The sequence below is a fragment of the Nyctereutes procyonoides genome, unplaced genomic scaffold (genome assembly GCF_905146905.1).
Source record: "Nyctereutes procyonoides isolate TBG_1078 unplaced genomic scaffold, NYPRO_anot_genome, whole genome shotgun sequence".
Taxonomy (NCBI): Eukaryota; Metazoa; Chordata; class Mammalia; order Carnivora; family Canidae; genus Nyctereutes; species Nyctereutes procyonoides.
This window is the reverse complement of record NW_026575140.1, coordinates 74864396-74878006: the sequence shown is the minus strand read 5'-3', so window position 1 is coordinate 74878006 and position 13611 is coordinate 74864396. Positions and strand designations below refer to the sequence as shown.

At 52.8% G+C, this 13611-nt stretch overlaps 1 protein-coding gene across 2 annotated transcripts; it reads right to left on the bottom strand.

Annotated features, from left to right (window-relative positions):
- Window positions 1–2397: 2397 nt before the first annotated feature.
- C2CD2L (C2CD2 like) lies at window positions 2398–11762 on the bottom strand. 2 transcript variants are annotated; one of them, XM_055304784.1, is made up of 14 exons: window positions 11013–11762; window positions 8965–9060; window positions 8476–8595; window positions 8196–8306; window positions 7984–8100; window positions 7779–7890; window positions 7528–7636; window positions 6693–6757; window positions 6474–6601; window positions 6208–6382; window positions 5414–5515; window positions 5153–5289; window positions 4780–5065; window positions 2398–3525 (listed from the first exon to the last, which is right to left on the bottom strand). In XM_055304784.1, exons 1-14 carry the CDS (start codon window positions 11364–11366, stop codon window positions 3314–3316), a joined length of 2124 nt encoding a protein of 707 aa, XP_055160759.1. In that variant the 5' UTR covers window positions 11367–11762; the 3' UTR covers window positions 2398–3313. The 2 variants fall into 2 exon arrangements, with proteins under 2 accessions (XP_055160759.1, XP_055160760.1); XM_055304785.1 differs by having other exon boundaries at window positions 5153–5286; window positions 11013–11717.
- Window positions 11763–13611: the final 1849 nt, after the last annotated feature.

Genomic DNA, 13611 nt, shown 5'->3' with positions numbered 1-13611 from the left:
GCTCCATCCCAGGACCCCAAATCGCGACCTGAACTGAAGGCAGATACTCGATCACTAAACCACCCAGGTGCCCCCAGCCCCGAGGTTCTTTCAGATTCTGCACCACACCAAGCCGCTTTTTATCTTTCCTGCCTTGTTCTTGCTGTTTCCTCTCTGCCTGGTGCCATCTCCCCCTTCCCTCCCTCTGACATGTTTTTGACTGACTCCTACTCAGTCTTCTGGTCTCAGTGAAGATGCTTTTTTTTTTCCCCCAAGAAGTCTTCCAGTAAGGGAGAGCAGGAATTGTATATGTTCTTCACCTTCATGACTCTATTACTTAGCCTAGGGGCTGAAACATGAAGGGTTCAAGACATATTTGTTCAATAATGTACTTTAGTAAAGTTCTTTGGGGTTGAGATTTATTTTGTTGCATTTTTTTCTAACCTAAAAATAAGCCTGTATGACTCATAATCGGAAAACACGAAATGTTCAATATGAATAAAAGATGCTATTAAAAATAACAGTAAAATCAGAAATTTGTGCATAAACTTGGTTACTGATAGTGAGTTATAGCGTTCCTCTTTTAAAAGAGGGTTCTTAAAATATAATTCAGAAGTAACAAAAATATATCGTCATTCCTTCAAAAGCACATTGTTATAGTAATATACAAAATGCAAACCTTTTAATTCAGAGTTCCACCACTGAAGATGGTTCTTAGCTTTAGTTTAGCAATTGCATGAAGAAAAAGTTCATCCACAGAGCTACGTTGACTCAATTTTTACAGCGCAAAAATTTCAGGATAGCTCTGGGATCCACATGTCTCCAAAATCCAAGACCATGTCTTGCTGTCTAGCATTAACTTCCATCTCAATCTGCCTCTCTTGAAAACAAGCTATAATTTGGGTTGGATAATTCAGACACATCCTGAGATTTGTTCTTTAAAAGCTGCCACAAAAATTTAAAGCATAATTCATACTCATCAAAGGCTGTGGCTCTCTTCTCTAAGTGTAAAATGGATCAAGTTGACCAAATAATGTTTTGTATTTCTTTTAGGTTAATTTTAAAAACTTTTTGAAATATGATCAGGTTCTTTACCATAAAATATGTTGCTCCACTGAGCTCTGGGCAGCGCAGCACTTGAAGCTGAACACAGCTTCCAGTTACCATCTACTCAATCTGCAGATCCAGTGGGAATCTGAATACTTGCCCTCCCATCACACAATTTTCTTGTAAAATTTCAAGATCAGTGTGTTTGGCTATCTTGGCATCTTGGTAAATAAGCTGCTCTCTGTGAGCCATTAAGAGTTGCACTTCTTAGATCAGAGGAAATATCTTGGTAAATCTCTTGAGTTTTCATGACCTAGAGTTGGATCTATCACTATATACAAATTAACCAAATATCCATATTTTGTCACTCTCGCTAAATATCCTGTATTTGGTGACTAGTATGGACAGGGCATGGGAAATATCGACAGTTCCATGCTGCCTACCCAAAGGCATGTGTCCTAAACCACGTGTGATGTAAGTCAGTCAAAATGGCGAGGCCTGAGGTGATCTGAATGATAATCAAGGCCACTATTTATTTTAGGGATGAGGAAGTAGAGGTCCAGAAAGGAGAAGTCATCTATTCAAGGTCACTTGGTGTGTCTGGGGCACACTCAGGCTTTCTGTCCCCGGCTCAGGGGGACAGAATTTAATTTGACACCTTGCAGCAGCTTACCTCGTCCAAGTCCTGAGCAAGGTCTCAGAGAACAGGAACCGAGGGTGTAGATTTTCCTAGTACCCATAACTCCCTGAAACTTGCCTACATTTAGGAATGAAAGACTTTTCAGGATGATGAAACCCTTATAAGATTTCCCCCTCCCAATCTGTTTCTTCTGAGGTAACAGCACTTATTCAGCACTGACCACATGCCAGCAGAATTGTAAGCACTTTACGCTTACAATTTACACTTAATGCTTATTTATGGATTTAGCCACAGCCAAGTCATAGCTACTATCCCAGCTCCCGTTTTACAGATGAAAAAACAGAGGCATTCTGTGGTAACATAACTTGCCTGAGGTCACACAGGAGGAGTGTAATTACGGTAATTAGAGGAGTTGAGACTCAAATCTAGGTTATCTAGATCGAGAGTCCATGCTTCCTGTTGGATTCTATTATATCCTGGAAGGAGCAGCCTATTCAAGAAAGGAATAAAAATGCCTGTACTAGTTGATTTTTTTTTCTGACTTTTTTTTTGCTACAACTTCACCCTCCAAAGACTCAATCTTCCATCTTCTCTCTAATGTCTCTTCTTCCCTACAGGAGCTTCTTAGCAGACCCAATGTGTGTCATCTACCCACCTTGCTACCTGAGCCCATCTCTGATCTTCCCACCCCACCAATAGCACAGTCCTGCTTCTCACTCACCTTTCAAAGGATAACCAGTTGTCCAGTTTATAAACTCCAATTTGACTTTAATTTAATAAATTAAATTCCAAGCCATCACACAGCAATGGACATCATCATCTCCCAACACACAGAGGTGTAGCCCTACTCTTGCTTCATCCTCATCATCATCATCATCACAGTCTTTAATAAAGCCCCTGAAGCCATGTCTCCGGGGAAGGCTTCCACCCAGCTCCTGGCTCCCTCCTTCCATCAGAGCCACTGCTCACGGAGAAGGCATCAAGTACAAAAACAGTAATAAACAGGAGGGAGGGATGAGGAGCAGGAGGGGAGGCAGGGAGGTGGGGAGTACCTGCCCCCCATCCGGGGCACCGGCCCGGCTTTCTGTGAGCTGCCAATGTCCCCAGAGGCAGACACTGGTGCTGGTCGGAGTGGGGACCTGAGGGAGACATGGGAGTCCTGTCCCAAAGGGAATTAATTGCCTACCCTCCTGGGACAGGAAAGAAGGGTCACCTGGGAGGGATGCCCTCTCTCATCTGTTCACTGAGGGTCCCGGACCACACATATAAATAGAAAAGAGAATAAATAGGGGAGGAAGGACCAGCTTGAGGAGCTGAGCACCCTGGGACTCCTCTGAGGGGCCAAGGTCAACAGCAGGCAGTAGGTTCTGAGGAATGCCCACACGTGCTAGGACAGAGCCCTCCTCTTACTCCCAGGCATCCACTCCCTCTACCGTGTCTTCAGCAACGGGTGCCCACCTCTCTCATGCTTCCCGTTGCAAGTACCCTTCCAACTGGCCCCACAGCCCAGGGTGAACAGGGCTTCCTGGAACCCAGAGGGCTTCCCTGGCCCGGGCTGTTGGGAATCCAGGAAGGGGAATGGAAGAGGAATGGGGGTGATCAGAGAGGACTCCTGCCCTCTCCTAGCTCAGGAGGTGAAAAGGGCCCTCAGAGCTGGGGACTGGGATTGCCATTGGCCTTGGGTTTGGATTTGAAGGAAAAGCGCTTGATAAGGCGGCGGGAAAAGCTGCCAGCCTTCTTTCGGACACTGGGTGTGGCCGTCGTGTTGGAGAGGTCATCGTGTGATTGGCTCAGACCAGCTTCCTTCTGTCGAGGCCTCCGGCGGAAGATAAGTTTAGTGCCACTGCGCAGGAAGCTCACTGTGGGGGGAGAGGGGAGGCTGAGGCAGAGACAGGGGCATGGCAGGGGTGGGGTGAGGTGGGGAGCAGAGGAAGGACCAAGCGTGGAGGGGTTGTAAGATACAAAACAGAACCAGTTCCTTTGCCTAAAAGCCAGGCTTCCTTAGGAAAGAGTGGAGAGGCAACACATGCCTTTTATCTTTCCTGAGGAAAAAATGGCGGTGCTCATGGGATTCTGGGTGCACTCCTGACTACTGCTGCTGAGGATCAAGTCATGGGGTGGCTACTCTGCGAGGCCAGGCTGACCACGGGGCCTCTTTTCTACAGAAAGACAAAGGCTGAGCTGAGGGTATTCTTAAAAGCCCATAAAATCATGTAAGGACGAGGTGGATGGGCACTGACTCGTTGATCAGATGCCAGCATGTGAGCAGGAAGCAGTGCAGCTGGAAAAGTTCAAGGAGGTAAATGCAGGACCAATATAATGAGAAAAATGCAGACATAACAGGCTTTGGACTTAGGAATCTCATTATCCCAAGAAGTGAAGCAGGCTTAGGTCACAGTTCAATACGTTTGTGGTTGATAGAGTCACGGGCAGAGGGATAAAGATGTGCAGAGGCAAGCCCCTCATCCTTAGAGGTTAGAAAAGCAACACAACTACCCATGGGCCAGACGTGTCACTGCCAAAAAGACACTCCTAGGGACACCTGTGTAGCTCAGCAGTTGAGTGTCTGCCTTCAGCTCAGGTCGTGATCCCGGGGTCCTGGAATCGAGTTCCTCATCAGGCTCTGCACAGGGAGCCTCCTTCTCCCTCTACCTCTGTCTCTGCCTCTCCCTCTGTGTCTCCCATGAATAAATAAATAAAATCTTAAAAAAAGAAAAGAAAAAAAGAGGACACTCCTAGAGTCAACCCAAGGTAGGATTTCTACTCATAGGTAAGAGTGCAGAATTGAAAAAGGGAAAGAAAAAAAAAAAGGAGAGGAAGAGAGGAAAGAAGATATGTGCTTAGACCCAAGGAGGAAGAAAAATGGAGGTAAAGGGAAATACTTTGGCATCCCTTCCTGCCACTGGTGCCTGTCAGATCCAGGCCAGGACCTTAGGCAGTAAGTTCCCCTGCTCCACTCTGGCTTGGCTGAAACAGGCTGGGAACTCTGGGATCCCTTAGCGGAGGAAGAAGGTGAATTGGGTTGAGAATCCCATTCCCCTAAGTGTCTAGTAGGACCCAGGTCCTGATACTGGTTATAAAAGAAGGGGGTGGGCTGCCAATATCTTCCCCACCTTTGTGATCCTTGAGGCTGCGGGTCTCCAGCGCACCAGTAGACCCTGTTTCTGACTCAACATCATCCACAGATGGCCTCTCAGAAATGTCCGAACGTGTTGTCTCATCTGCTTCCTGGACGCTGGTGGGGCTGGAGAGGGCATCGAGGGGTCCTGGGGACATGGCTGGTGGGTCTGAGGGCGGGGAGGAGGGACCTCCACTGGCTCCTGCATCGTCCTGCATTGAGGCCTCCAGGGATGCCGCATAGCCCAGAGATAGTGCCAGCTCGTCCTGAGCAATGGGCACCTGGCAGGAGGGACACATTTTAATGGGCAGGAGTGACCCATCAGGGCTTTCTCCCTATCCCAGCTCCTCTCCTCAGAGCCATGTTACCTTGGAAACGCCAGAGATGATAAGAGTGCTACGCTTGGTGGGTGTCTTTTTGGCTGCCCGCCCGCTGGGCTCTGTGAGCTGGCGAATCGCTGTCTCCGCTACAGGGTCCAAACCGTTGGAAAGGTGGCTCTCCCCTGCTGGGGGTATAGAGGATGGATAACCTGACTCCTCCCTGGCTTCTGTGTCCCACGCAAAATGGCTTTTTGGCTCTGGGGCCCCCCCGTCCCTGCTGACACTCAAACCTCACAATCCCCCACTCACGGCTGCTGCTGTGGGAGGCACTGCTGGGGCCACTGCTCTCACTCAGCACAGTCGTTGTCTTCTCGGTCACCTCCACCTTGGACGGGGATCGGGAGGGGGAGTCTGGTGGGTGGGGGAGGGTCAGTGAGCTGGGAGGTGCCTTAAAGTGGCCCCCACCCCCTACTGTCTTTATGGAGATGAAGGCTTTGGCTGACTCAGAGGGCAGGGGTGATTAATAAGATTCCATGGGGGCAAAAAGACACCACAGGAACCAAGGGAGTATGGGAAAGTGCTGGGGGCGGAGGGGGGGGCACCAAAGGTGTGGGGAGATGCCATGAAAATGCTGAGTACACAGAGATGACCTAGGGGTCCCCTGGGGGCAGGGGGAACCTTGTGGGACCCCCAGAGGTGGGAGAAATGTCATGGAGGGGTCCTGGGAGTAGGAGAAGTACCACAGAGGCCACTGGATTTGTTGCTGGATCCCAAGGGTGCTAGAAGGTTGGGGCGGGGGACAAGTAGGCAGTTGAGGGCTGTGGGGGGGAGGATGGCAGGAGACCTGTGAAAAGACAGCGAGGAAGCAGGGGAGGTGGAAGAGCAAGAGTCCTGCAGGAGGGCCTGGCAAAGCCAGGATGGAAGTGGGAGAGGGAGTGGAAGAAAAGGAGGGATGTAAGGGGAAGTCTGAGAGACAAAGATGATGAGGAAGATGTGGCTGGAACACAGGAGGAGCTGGAATCAGGGCTTCCCTTGCCCTTCCCTGTCCCACATGGGTCTGCAGCCAGGGGCCCCTGGCTCCAACCGGGCTCCTTTTTCTTTACCTAGTTTCCCTTCGACACGAGGCCGGGACTGGACAGTGGTGACTGTGGTCACAATGGTGCCATCAGGCATGATGGTCCGGTCTAGCTCGATCTTCTTGGTGGGCGTGATGCTGGGTCGTGGAGTGGAGGGAGTCGGAGTACCCAGGTTCCGGGGGGAGCCCTCCTCATACTGAAGCTGCCGAGGGGTGGAAGAGCAAAGAGGCAGCGCCTCAGAGACAGCCCTAACCCCTGTGTCCTCCCATCTGCCCCCAAGTTCGGCTTCTTACCTCTACTGCCATGGTGGCCACCAGTCCCAGGGCTTTCCCCGGCCCAGGGGTGAGTGGGCATACCTGTCTCCGGGACAGTAGTCTGGAAGGGGAGCCCACAGGCAGTGTGACCTGGCCCAAGAGTTCAGCTGGGGAAAGGAGGAGCACTGTGAGCTGGGCCCTTGACCAGACCCCCACTTAGAAGCCAGCCAGAGGAGCTCCTTCCTGCCCCCTACTCACCGTCTCCACAGCTGCTGCTCCTCAGCACTTTGAGGGTCAGCTCCCGGCTCTGGGGGCCCAGATCCCTGTGGCCAAGAGGAGGTGGGGTGGGGTGGGGGTCAGCAAATGAAATCTACCCTCAAACTCATCACAGGCCAGAGGCAAAGGGAGACGTACATAAACAAGATGGAACAAGGGCTCCAATCAGATTAACTCTTGCCCTCCAAATACTCTTCCTGGGGCACCTGGCCGGCTCCATTGGAAAAACATGTGACTCCTGATGTCAGGGTCATGAATGGGAGCCCCACGTTGGGTGTGGAGATTACTTAAATAAATAAAACTTAAAAACAAACCAATACTCTTTTCCCCAGAGTACAGGACAGGGCTCTGCTCAGTATGCCTGGTGCTCAGATCCTCCTGGCCCACTTGCCCTCCCTGTCTCTCTCTCTCTCTATGTCAAACTACCCCCTTCCCTTTGCTCAAGCTGTTTCCTCTGCCAAAAATGCTTTTCTGTCATACCCTATTGAAATCCTATTCTTGCTGTAAGGTGTGGTTTAAATGCCACCTCCTCCATGAAGCCTACGCTGATCTTTATTTCTCCATGGGAATTCATCTCCCCCCACCACGGCACTTTGTGTAAATCTTGATTGGAGCCTCAGAGGTGAGGGTGCATCTTGGTCATGTTTATTTATATCCCTAGGACCTAGACCAGGGCCTGGCATACAACAGGGCTCATACAGAAGTTTACTGAAAGCAGAGCTGATTCATGCCAGGACTATGCTGGAAGGGTTTGATCTTCAGCAAAACCCTTCCACCCCATGGGAGCAGGGGTGGAGGTGGAGGAATCACTCCTTACAGTGCCAGGTCCTCAGTCCACTCCACCTCGGGACCGGCGCTCATGGGTTTGGTCCACTTCTGTTGCACCGGGTTGTCGAGCTCAGCTACACAGCATAGTTCCCCAGTGCCTAGGAAGAACCAGAAATTAGAAGATGCTCAGAATCAAAGATGGGAAGCCACTGAGGAATAACAAAGCCACACCCTTGGCAGAGGGCAGGGAGCACCTCCACCCAGAGCCTTGGCATTCCCCCAGCTGCTTCTAGCTCTCACCTTCCAACTCACTTCCCAGGTGAGATGCTCGAAGCTGCCGTAGGAATAACCGGGTGGGTCTAGAGATGGCTGGCTGTGCCTGGGGCACCATGGGTGGCTTCTCACTGGGTACCTAAGAGCAGATGGAGGTAAAGGGAACAAGAATCCCAACATGGACACTGGTGACAGGATGCATACAAACCATTTGTTTCAAGGACCTACTTACCAGGCCTCCGGGGGCTGAGCAAGCCCTGAGGTTGACCATCATGGCTGGCTGGGTGCTGATAATTGCATCCTCGATCAATTCTTCAATAGTGGAGAGCTCCACTTGCTCCTCGCCTCTCTGCACGAGGAGGAGGAGGAGAACACAGAGGTGGGGCCCCCAGCTCTGCATCAGCCTCCCTGCCCTGCCTCTTCCTCCCAGCCCTGCCCCCTTACCTCCCTGGCCTGCAGCTTGGGAAGCACCGTCAGGCTGAGATCTGGGCGATCCGTAAAGGCCCAGGACACGAGCAGCCCCTGGTCTGGGATTTCCTCCAAGCTGACTTCCAGCTGGGGGTGAGGGACAACAGGGCTGGGGTGACTTGCCTCAGGCCTCCAATGACTCCCTACTCCCCAGGACCCTCCTTCCCCAATTCTGAGGAAGCAAACTGAGAGGCTGAGGTCTCCAACCGCCCCAAACCGCCCCCTGCCCAACTCGGTTTCCCACATCCCCCTCCACCTGTGTTGGTGGCAGTGTCAGAGTGACGTGGTAGGTCTCCATGGAGACGGCAGCGGGGGACTGCTGGGTCACAGAGACTGGGAACATCACCTCCTCAGCAGAGAGCTGGCAATGCAGCACCTGAGACAGGCAAGGCATGGAGGCAAGGAGGGGGTCAGGCACGGAGGCAGGAGGTTCAACCCTGTTTCCCTCTGCCCTATAAAGACTCCTCCCCGCATGGTTTTACTCAGACTTCACTTCTTGGGGGTCACAAGCCCATAAAATAATTAAATAAAAGCCAAAGGCTCTTCTCTCCAGAAAAAGGCAGACATACACACATGGGCTACATTTCACATGTAACTTGAATGGGACTCTCAGACCTCCTGAAGCCAGTCTTTGGATCCCTAAGGCATTCAGAGATTTCAGGTTAAAAGCCCTTAGACTAAAAGGAACTCTTGGGATCCGGGCCCCTCCTCAGGTCCCATAGAAGACAGCCCATCAAACCCTTACCATGGTGCGGTCCGATTGGTCTACGCAGGTCACATGACTAATGCTGGCTCTGGGTGGGACTTGGGGCACCTCCTCAAAGGCGATTTGGATGGAACTCTGAGGGAGTAATGTGGACACAGGATCAGGTCTCTGGAGCTGCCCCCCACAGGACTGGTCTGCTCAGTTGCTGGCCGTGCCCTGGCACTGCAGAGGCCTCAGCTGCAGGCTGGCTTCTGGCCCCTCCTTGGCTCAGAGCTTTAGGACAGGAAGTGTTCCCCTAGAACCACACCTCTCTGGTGCCTGCAGTTGCTAGGGAGAACGAGGGAGCTAGACCACCTCAAAAACCAGTTCACCTTGAGCGGAAGACCCTAGATTTCTGCCCCGACCTTCCCTTTCATCCCTCCAACCTACCCTCAAAGAAAGGTGTGCACAGGGAAAATAATAATAAAGGTGTTGGTTGCTATGTACATATAACCGGGAAGAGAGCAACACTGCTGAGCTAAGGGTAAAGACAGCAGGGCCACTTATTCAAGACAAGAGCTGAAGAAATGAGACTTCCTCCAGATAAAGAGGATGCGGAGGCTCGAGGGTATGACCCTATCCATACTGTTGGGGTTGAAGACTAGCTCAGCATGGCCTTGGGAAACTTTACTAGAGGGACTGGGACAGAAAGCAAGCTCCGAGAGCTCAAGGGTCCAGGGCCTAGCTAAATCCTCAGGGCAGATAGCAGGGTGGTATTAGGCAGCAGAAAGCTGCTTAGCTTAGGTCTTGAAAGAGCTTCCTAATTCCTACAAGGCAGTGGAAAAAGCCTACCAAAGCACCATCCAGAGGGCAGAATGGGAAGAAGAATTGAGGAGGGGGCAAAAGCTGAGCTGACAGCCCTTCCTTGGGATTGGGGTGGGAAGAAACAAATTCGCAGGGCTCATATTCCTGGCAGAACAGGGAGTCCCAACTTCTCCGCTCCTGTAGCTGGCTTGAAGGCCAGGCACAGCAAGATGGGGACATAGAGGTTTGGAACCCCAAACTCCCCACCCCCTGCAAGGGAGGCCAATGTCCGGCTGAGTCAGCTGCCCTGAGGAGTCTCCTGACCTAGGGACAAGGTACAGGGAGAACTGGGTGGAGGGATGAGTTCAAGATGTAAATTAACAGATGCCATCTGGCTTTCTGCTGCCTAGCTGGACAGAGGAGACTGAGCAACTTCTTGTGTGGCCACTTCTGCTTCCAGGCATCTGGGGAGCTAGTAGAGTAGAGCCCTAGTGGGAGCTGGAGATGCTGAACCCTCTGAGCAGGGGGCTGATAGACAGTGAGGGTGAAGACAGATTACTGGGCCAGGATGGGAGAGGGCCCCATGACAGGGAGGCCTCTACCTCCCACCCCACCTCAGTCTTATGACCACGCTTCCTGCCCTACTTCCTGGGAGACCAGATGCCCATGGTGCAATGGGAGGAAGTAGGCTGGGCTGGTTTCTGACTGACCCTTAAGGGGCAGCTCCAGGCTCATCTACTGAGAAGAGCATGGACTGTCGATCTGCTCTCCACCTCAACACCTTTTCCTCAATATATACGTGGCAGGTCAGCAAAAAGAAGGATGTGTTAGTCTGTATCAGTGAAATTACTAAGGGCTTGGGGATCTATCTGCCTAATCAGACCAGGAATTTGGGGCGTGAAATGTTAACTGGGTATGGTGGCATGAGGACCAGGCAAATTCCTTCTGCAGGTGCACCTGTTTCCCTTGTATCCCTGTTCCCCCAACACAACCAGCACCCAGCTACACGGAAGTGCCCTCAGGCCCTGGGATTAGCGTTGCTATGAGAACAGCAACTTGTGCTTGGGTTTGGAGCCAGAGAGTACCTCCAGCACAGAAGAGAGGATTTGGGACCTGGCTAGATTTCTACAACCTCCAGCCTCACCTGCACCCTTTTCCGTAATCTCGGAGGGGAAGAGAAGGCATAGGGTTCTCCAGTTGATCCCCACCCCCATCTGACCCTCCAGGCATTAGCAGTCCCTCCCTCCCTCCCCTGAAGGAAAGGCTGAGTGAGAGGACCACTTAGGTGCTCCTGTCCAACTCACCCCGTCCCTGCAGGCCTGCTCGTTCAGCGCTCGCACCCAAGCCCGTTGCCAGTTCTCTCGGAAAGACTTGAAGGCGAAGAGCGACGCGAGGAGGCCCCGGACGCCTGGCTCCTCGGGGGCGCCGGCCCGACTCGGCCGCAGCCGCAGCAGCGAGCGCCACACGCCCAGCTCCCGCAGGGAGCCCGCGGGCTCGGCGGCTAAGGCGGGTCCCGGCCCCCGGCCCCCGCGGGCCCGCGCCAGCCACAAGCCCCGGGCATACTGGAGCAGCCAGCCAAACACCGTGAGCAGCGAGGCGGCGAAGAGGACCAGCAGGGCCGCCCAGCCCACGTCCTGCTGTCCCCAGCCCGGATCCATGCTCCGCGCGGGCTCCGGTCCGGGCTCAGCCGCTGCCCCGGGGGAGCATGGCCCGGGCGGGCCGCGGGGCGGGGGCGGGCTCCCCCGGGGCTGGGCGCGCGGGCTCGGGGGCTCCGCGGGGCTGAGTGTCCGGAACTAACGGGTGCCACAGATGGAGGACAGGAGTCCTGGGGGGTCGCGACGCCGGGGTCCCTCTCCGCGCGGTCCCGCCTCGGTCGGTCCGGCAGGCGGACCCGGGCTAGTCTCCGGCCAGCGCCCGACTCCTCCCACGGCGCCGGCCCTGCCGGACCCGGGCGGGGACTCGTCTGCAGAGACGTGGGGGCTCGCGGACCGGCACCGGCTCCGGAAGGGCTGCGTGCGCAAAGCTGACACTGACAACACGGCCGGCGCCCCGCCCCCACCCGCCCTTAAAGGAGCCGCACCCGCGCTGGGCGGGGCTTGGCGAGCTCCGGGCTCCGGCGCTCCGGCGCTCCGGCGCTCCGGGGAGGGCGGGAGGACGACCCAGACGGGAGGAGGTTCCGGGGTTGAAAAGAGGCGGGATCTTTGACCACACCGCCCCGTACCGAAATCGGGGTACACCCCTTCCCCAGAGCTCACCGCTAGAGTAGCTTCACTCACTTGAGATACGGCCTCTGATTTCCCTTGCGCAGCTTAGATTTCTATAGTTCGGACGCGTGTGGGGTTAAGAAGGACGTCGCCCCCTTCTCTCAACACCCCTGGGTTCAACAGCTTCCTTGGTTCCCATTTCTTGGCCTAAGCTAGACCTTGGTTAAGTCGGTGCAGAGCATCCCTCCTAGATAGAGGTCCCTGGCAGAGGTCCAAGGAGATGCCGACCAGAAAGAACCTGAACCTGGTAGAGCCTCAGAATAGAACGTGGAACATTAAGCCCCCTCCACTGCCACCACCTCCCCTCCATTAGAAGCTAGGATTCAGGAACACCCTATTAACCTCCTTGCTAGTGTGGGTTTGTTCTGGAGAGATTTCCCAAGCCTGGGGATGCTTCTGTTTTTAAAAATAATGTATTTCCATAGTAACAGCTCCTGCCTATGGAGCACGTGTAGAAGAGGTGGTAATGAGAAGGGAGCTGGCAGTGTAGCAGTGGACTATCAATACATTTGGCCAAAATATGTGACGCCATCCAAATATGTGATATCCCAGCAAGAACAGACAAAATGATGCTATAGGTACACTCTGGTCTCAGGATCCATCCCCTTTCCTAGATTTAAGGGAGTAGATTCCATCCCTATAGGACAGGGGCTTGTCATTTCCTTCTGAAAGGAGGGGAAGGAAATGCTTGCAACAAGATTCAAAGGAACCCCCATTCTCCAAGAGGCCCATCTTCTCCAGCTAAGTGCAAAGTGTTCAGCACACAGAGAGGTAACGGGGAAGGTATTAAGCTCTCTCCCCAATCCAGTCAGTGGTCCAAGGAATGAGTACCTGGAAATAAACAATGCCTCCTAAAGTGTGAGGTTGCAGATCTAGGCAGAATCTGGCAGGTCAGCCACAAGGCTCCTGAGCCAGAGGAGGTGGTGGGATAGACTGGGATGCTAGGAATTCACTCTAAGGAATGATGGGGAGATGGTTGGTGATGGACCAGCCTTACTATGGCCCTGCCCTGCTATGGTCACTGGATGCCAAAAATAACGGAAGATTCCTAGCACAGGTTTTTTTCAAAGTTTATTATTGTTATTCTTAAGTAATTTCTACACTCAATGTGGGGCTCAAACTCATGACCCTAAGATCAAGAGTCACACCCTCAAAAAAAAAAAAAAAAGTCACATCCTCTTCTGGCTGGGCCAGCCAGCTACCCCTAGAATGAGGGTTTCTAATCATAAGGGGAGGAAAAGACATGCAATGAAGGGAGGAAAGAACTCAGGGCCAGACCCAGGAGGAAGCTGTCACTGGGCTAAGCAGCTAGAACTAGGGAAGCAGGTTATATAAGAAGTAACTTAGATGCAAAGTTTTACTATGCAGACCCTCTTCCCCAAGAACTCTTCTTCAGGAACCCCTCCAACCTCCCAGGGATCTCAGTTCTCTGAGTTCATGGATTTACTTCCTCAACTCCTCTGCTGAGCACTTGATCCTGTCCTGCCAGACATTGCTTCACAATTTCGTTTCACGAGTCTCCCTAGTTAGTTCCACTATTCTTCCTTCCACTTGTTACTTAGATCTCTAGCAGTTACTTCATTCTCTCCCATACTTTAATTGGTTGTTCATGTTTGCTTTTCCCACTCATTAAGAAGCT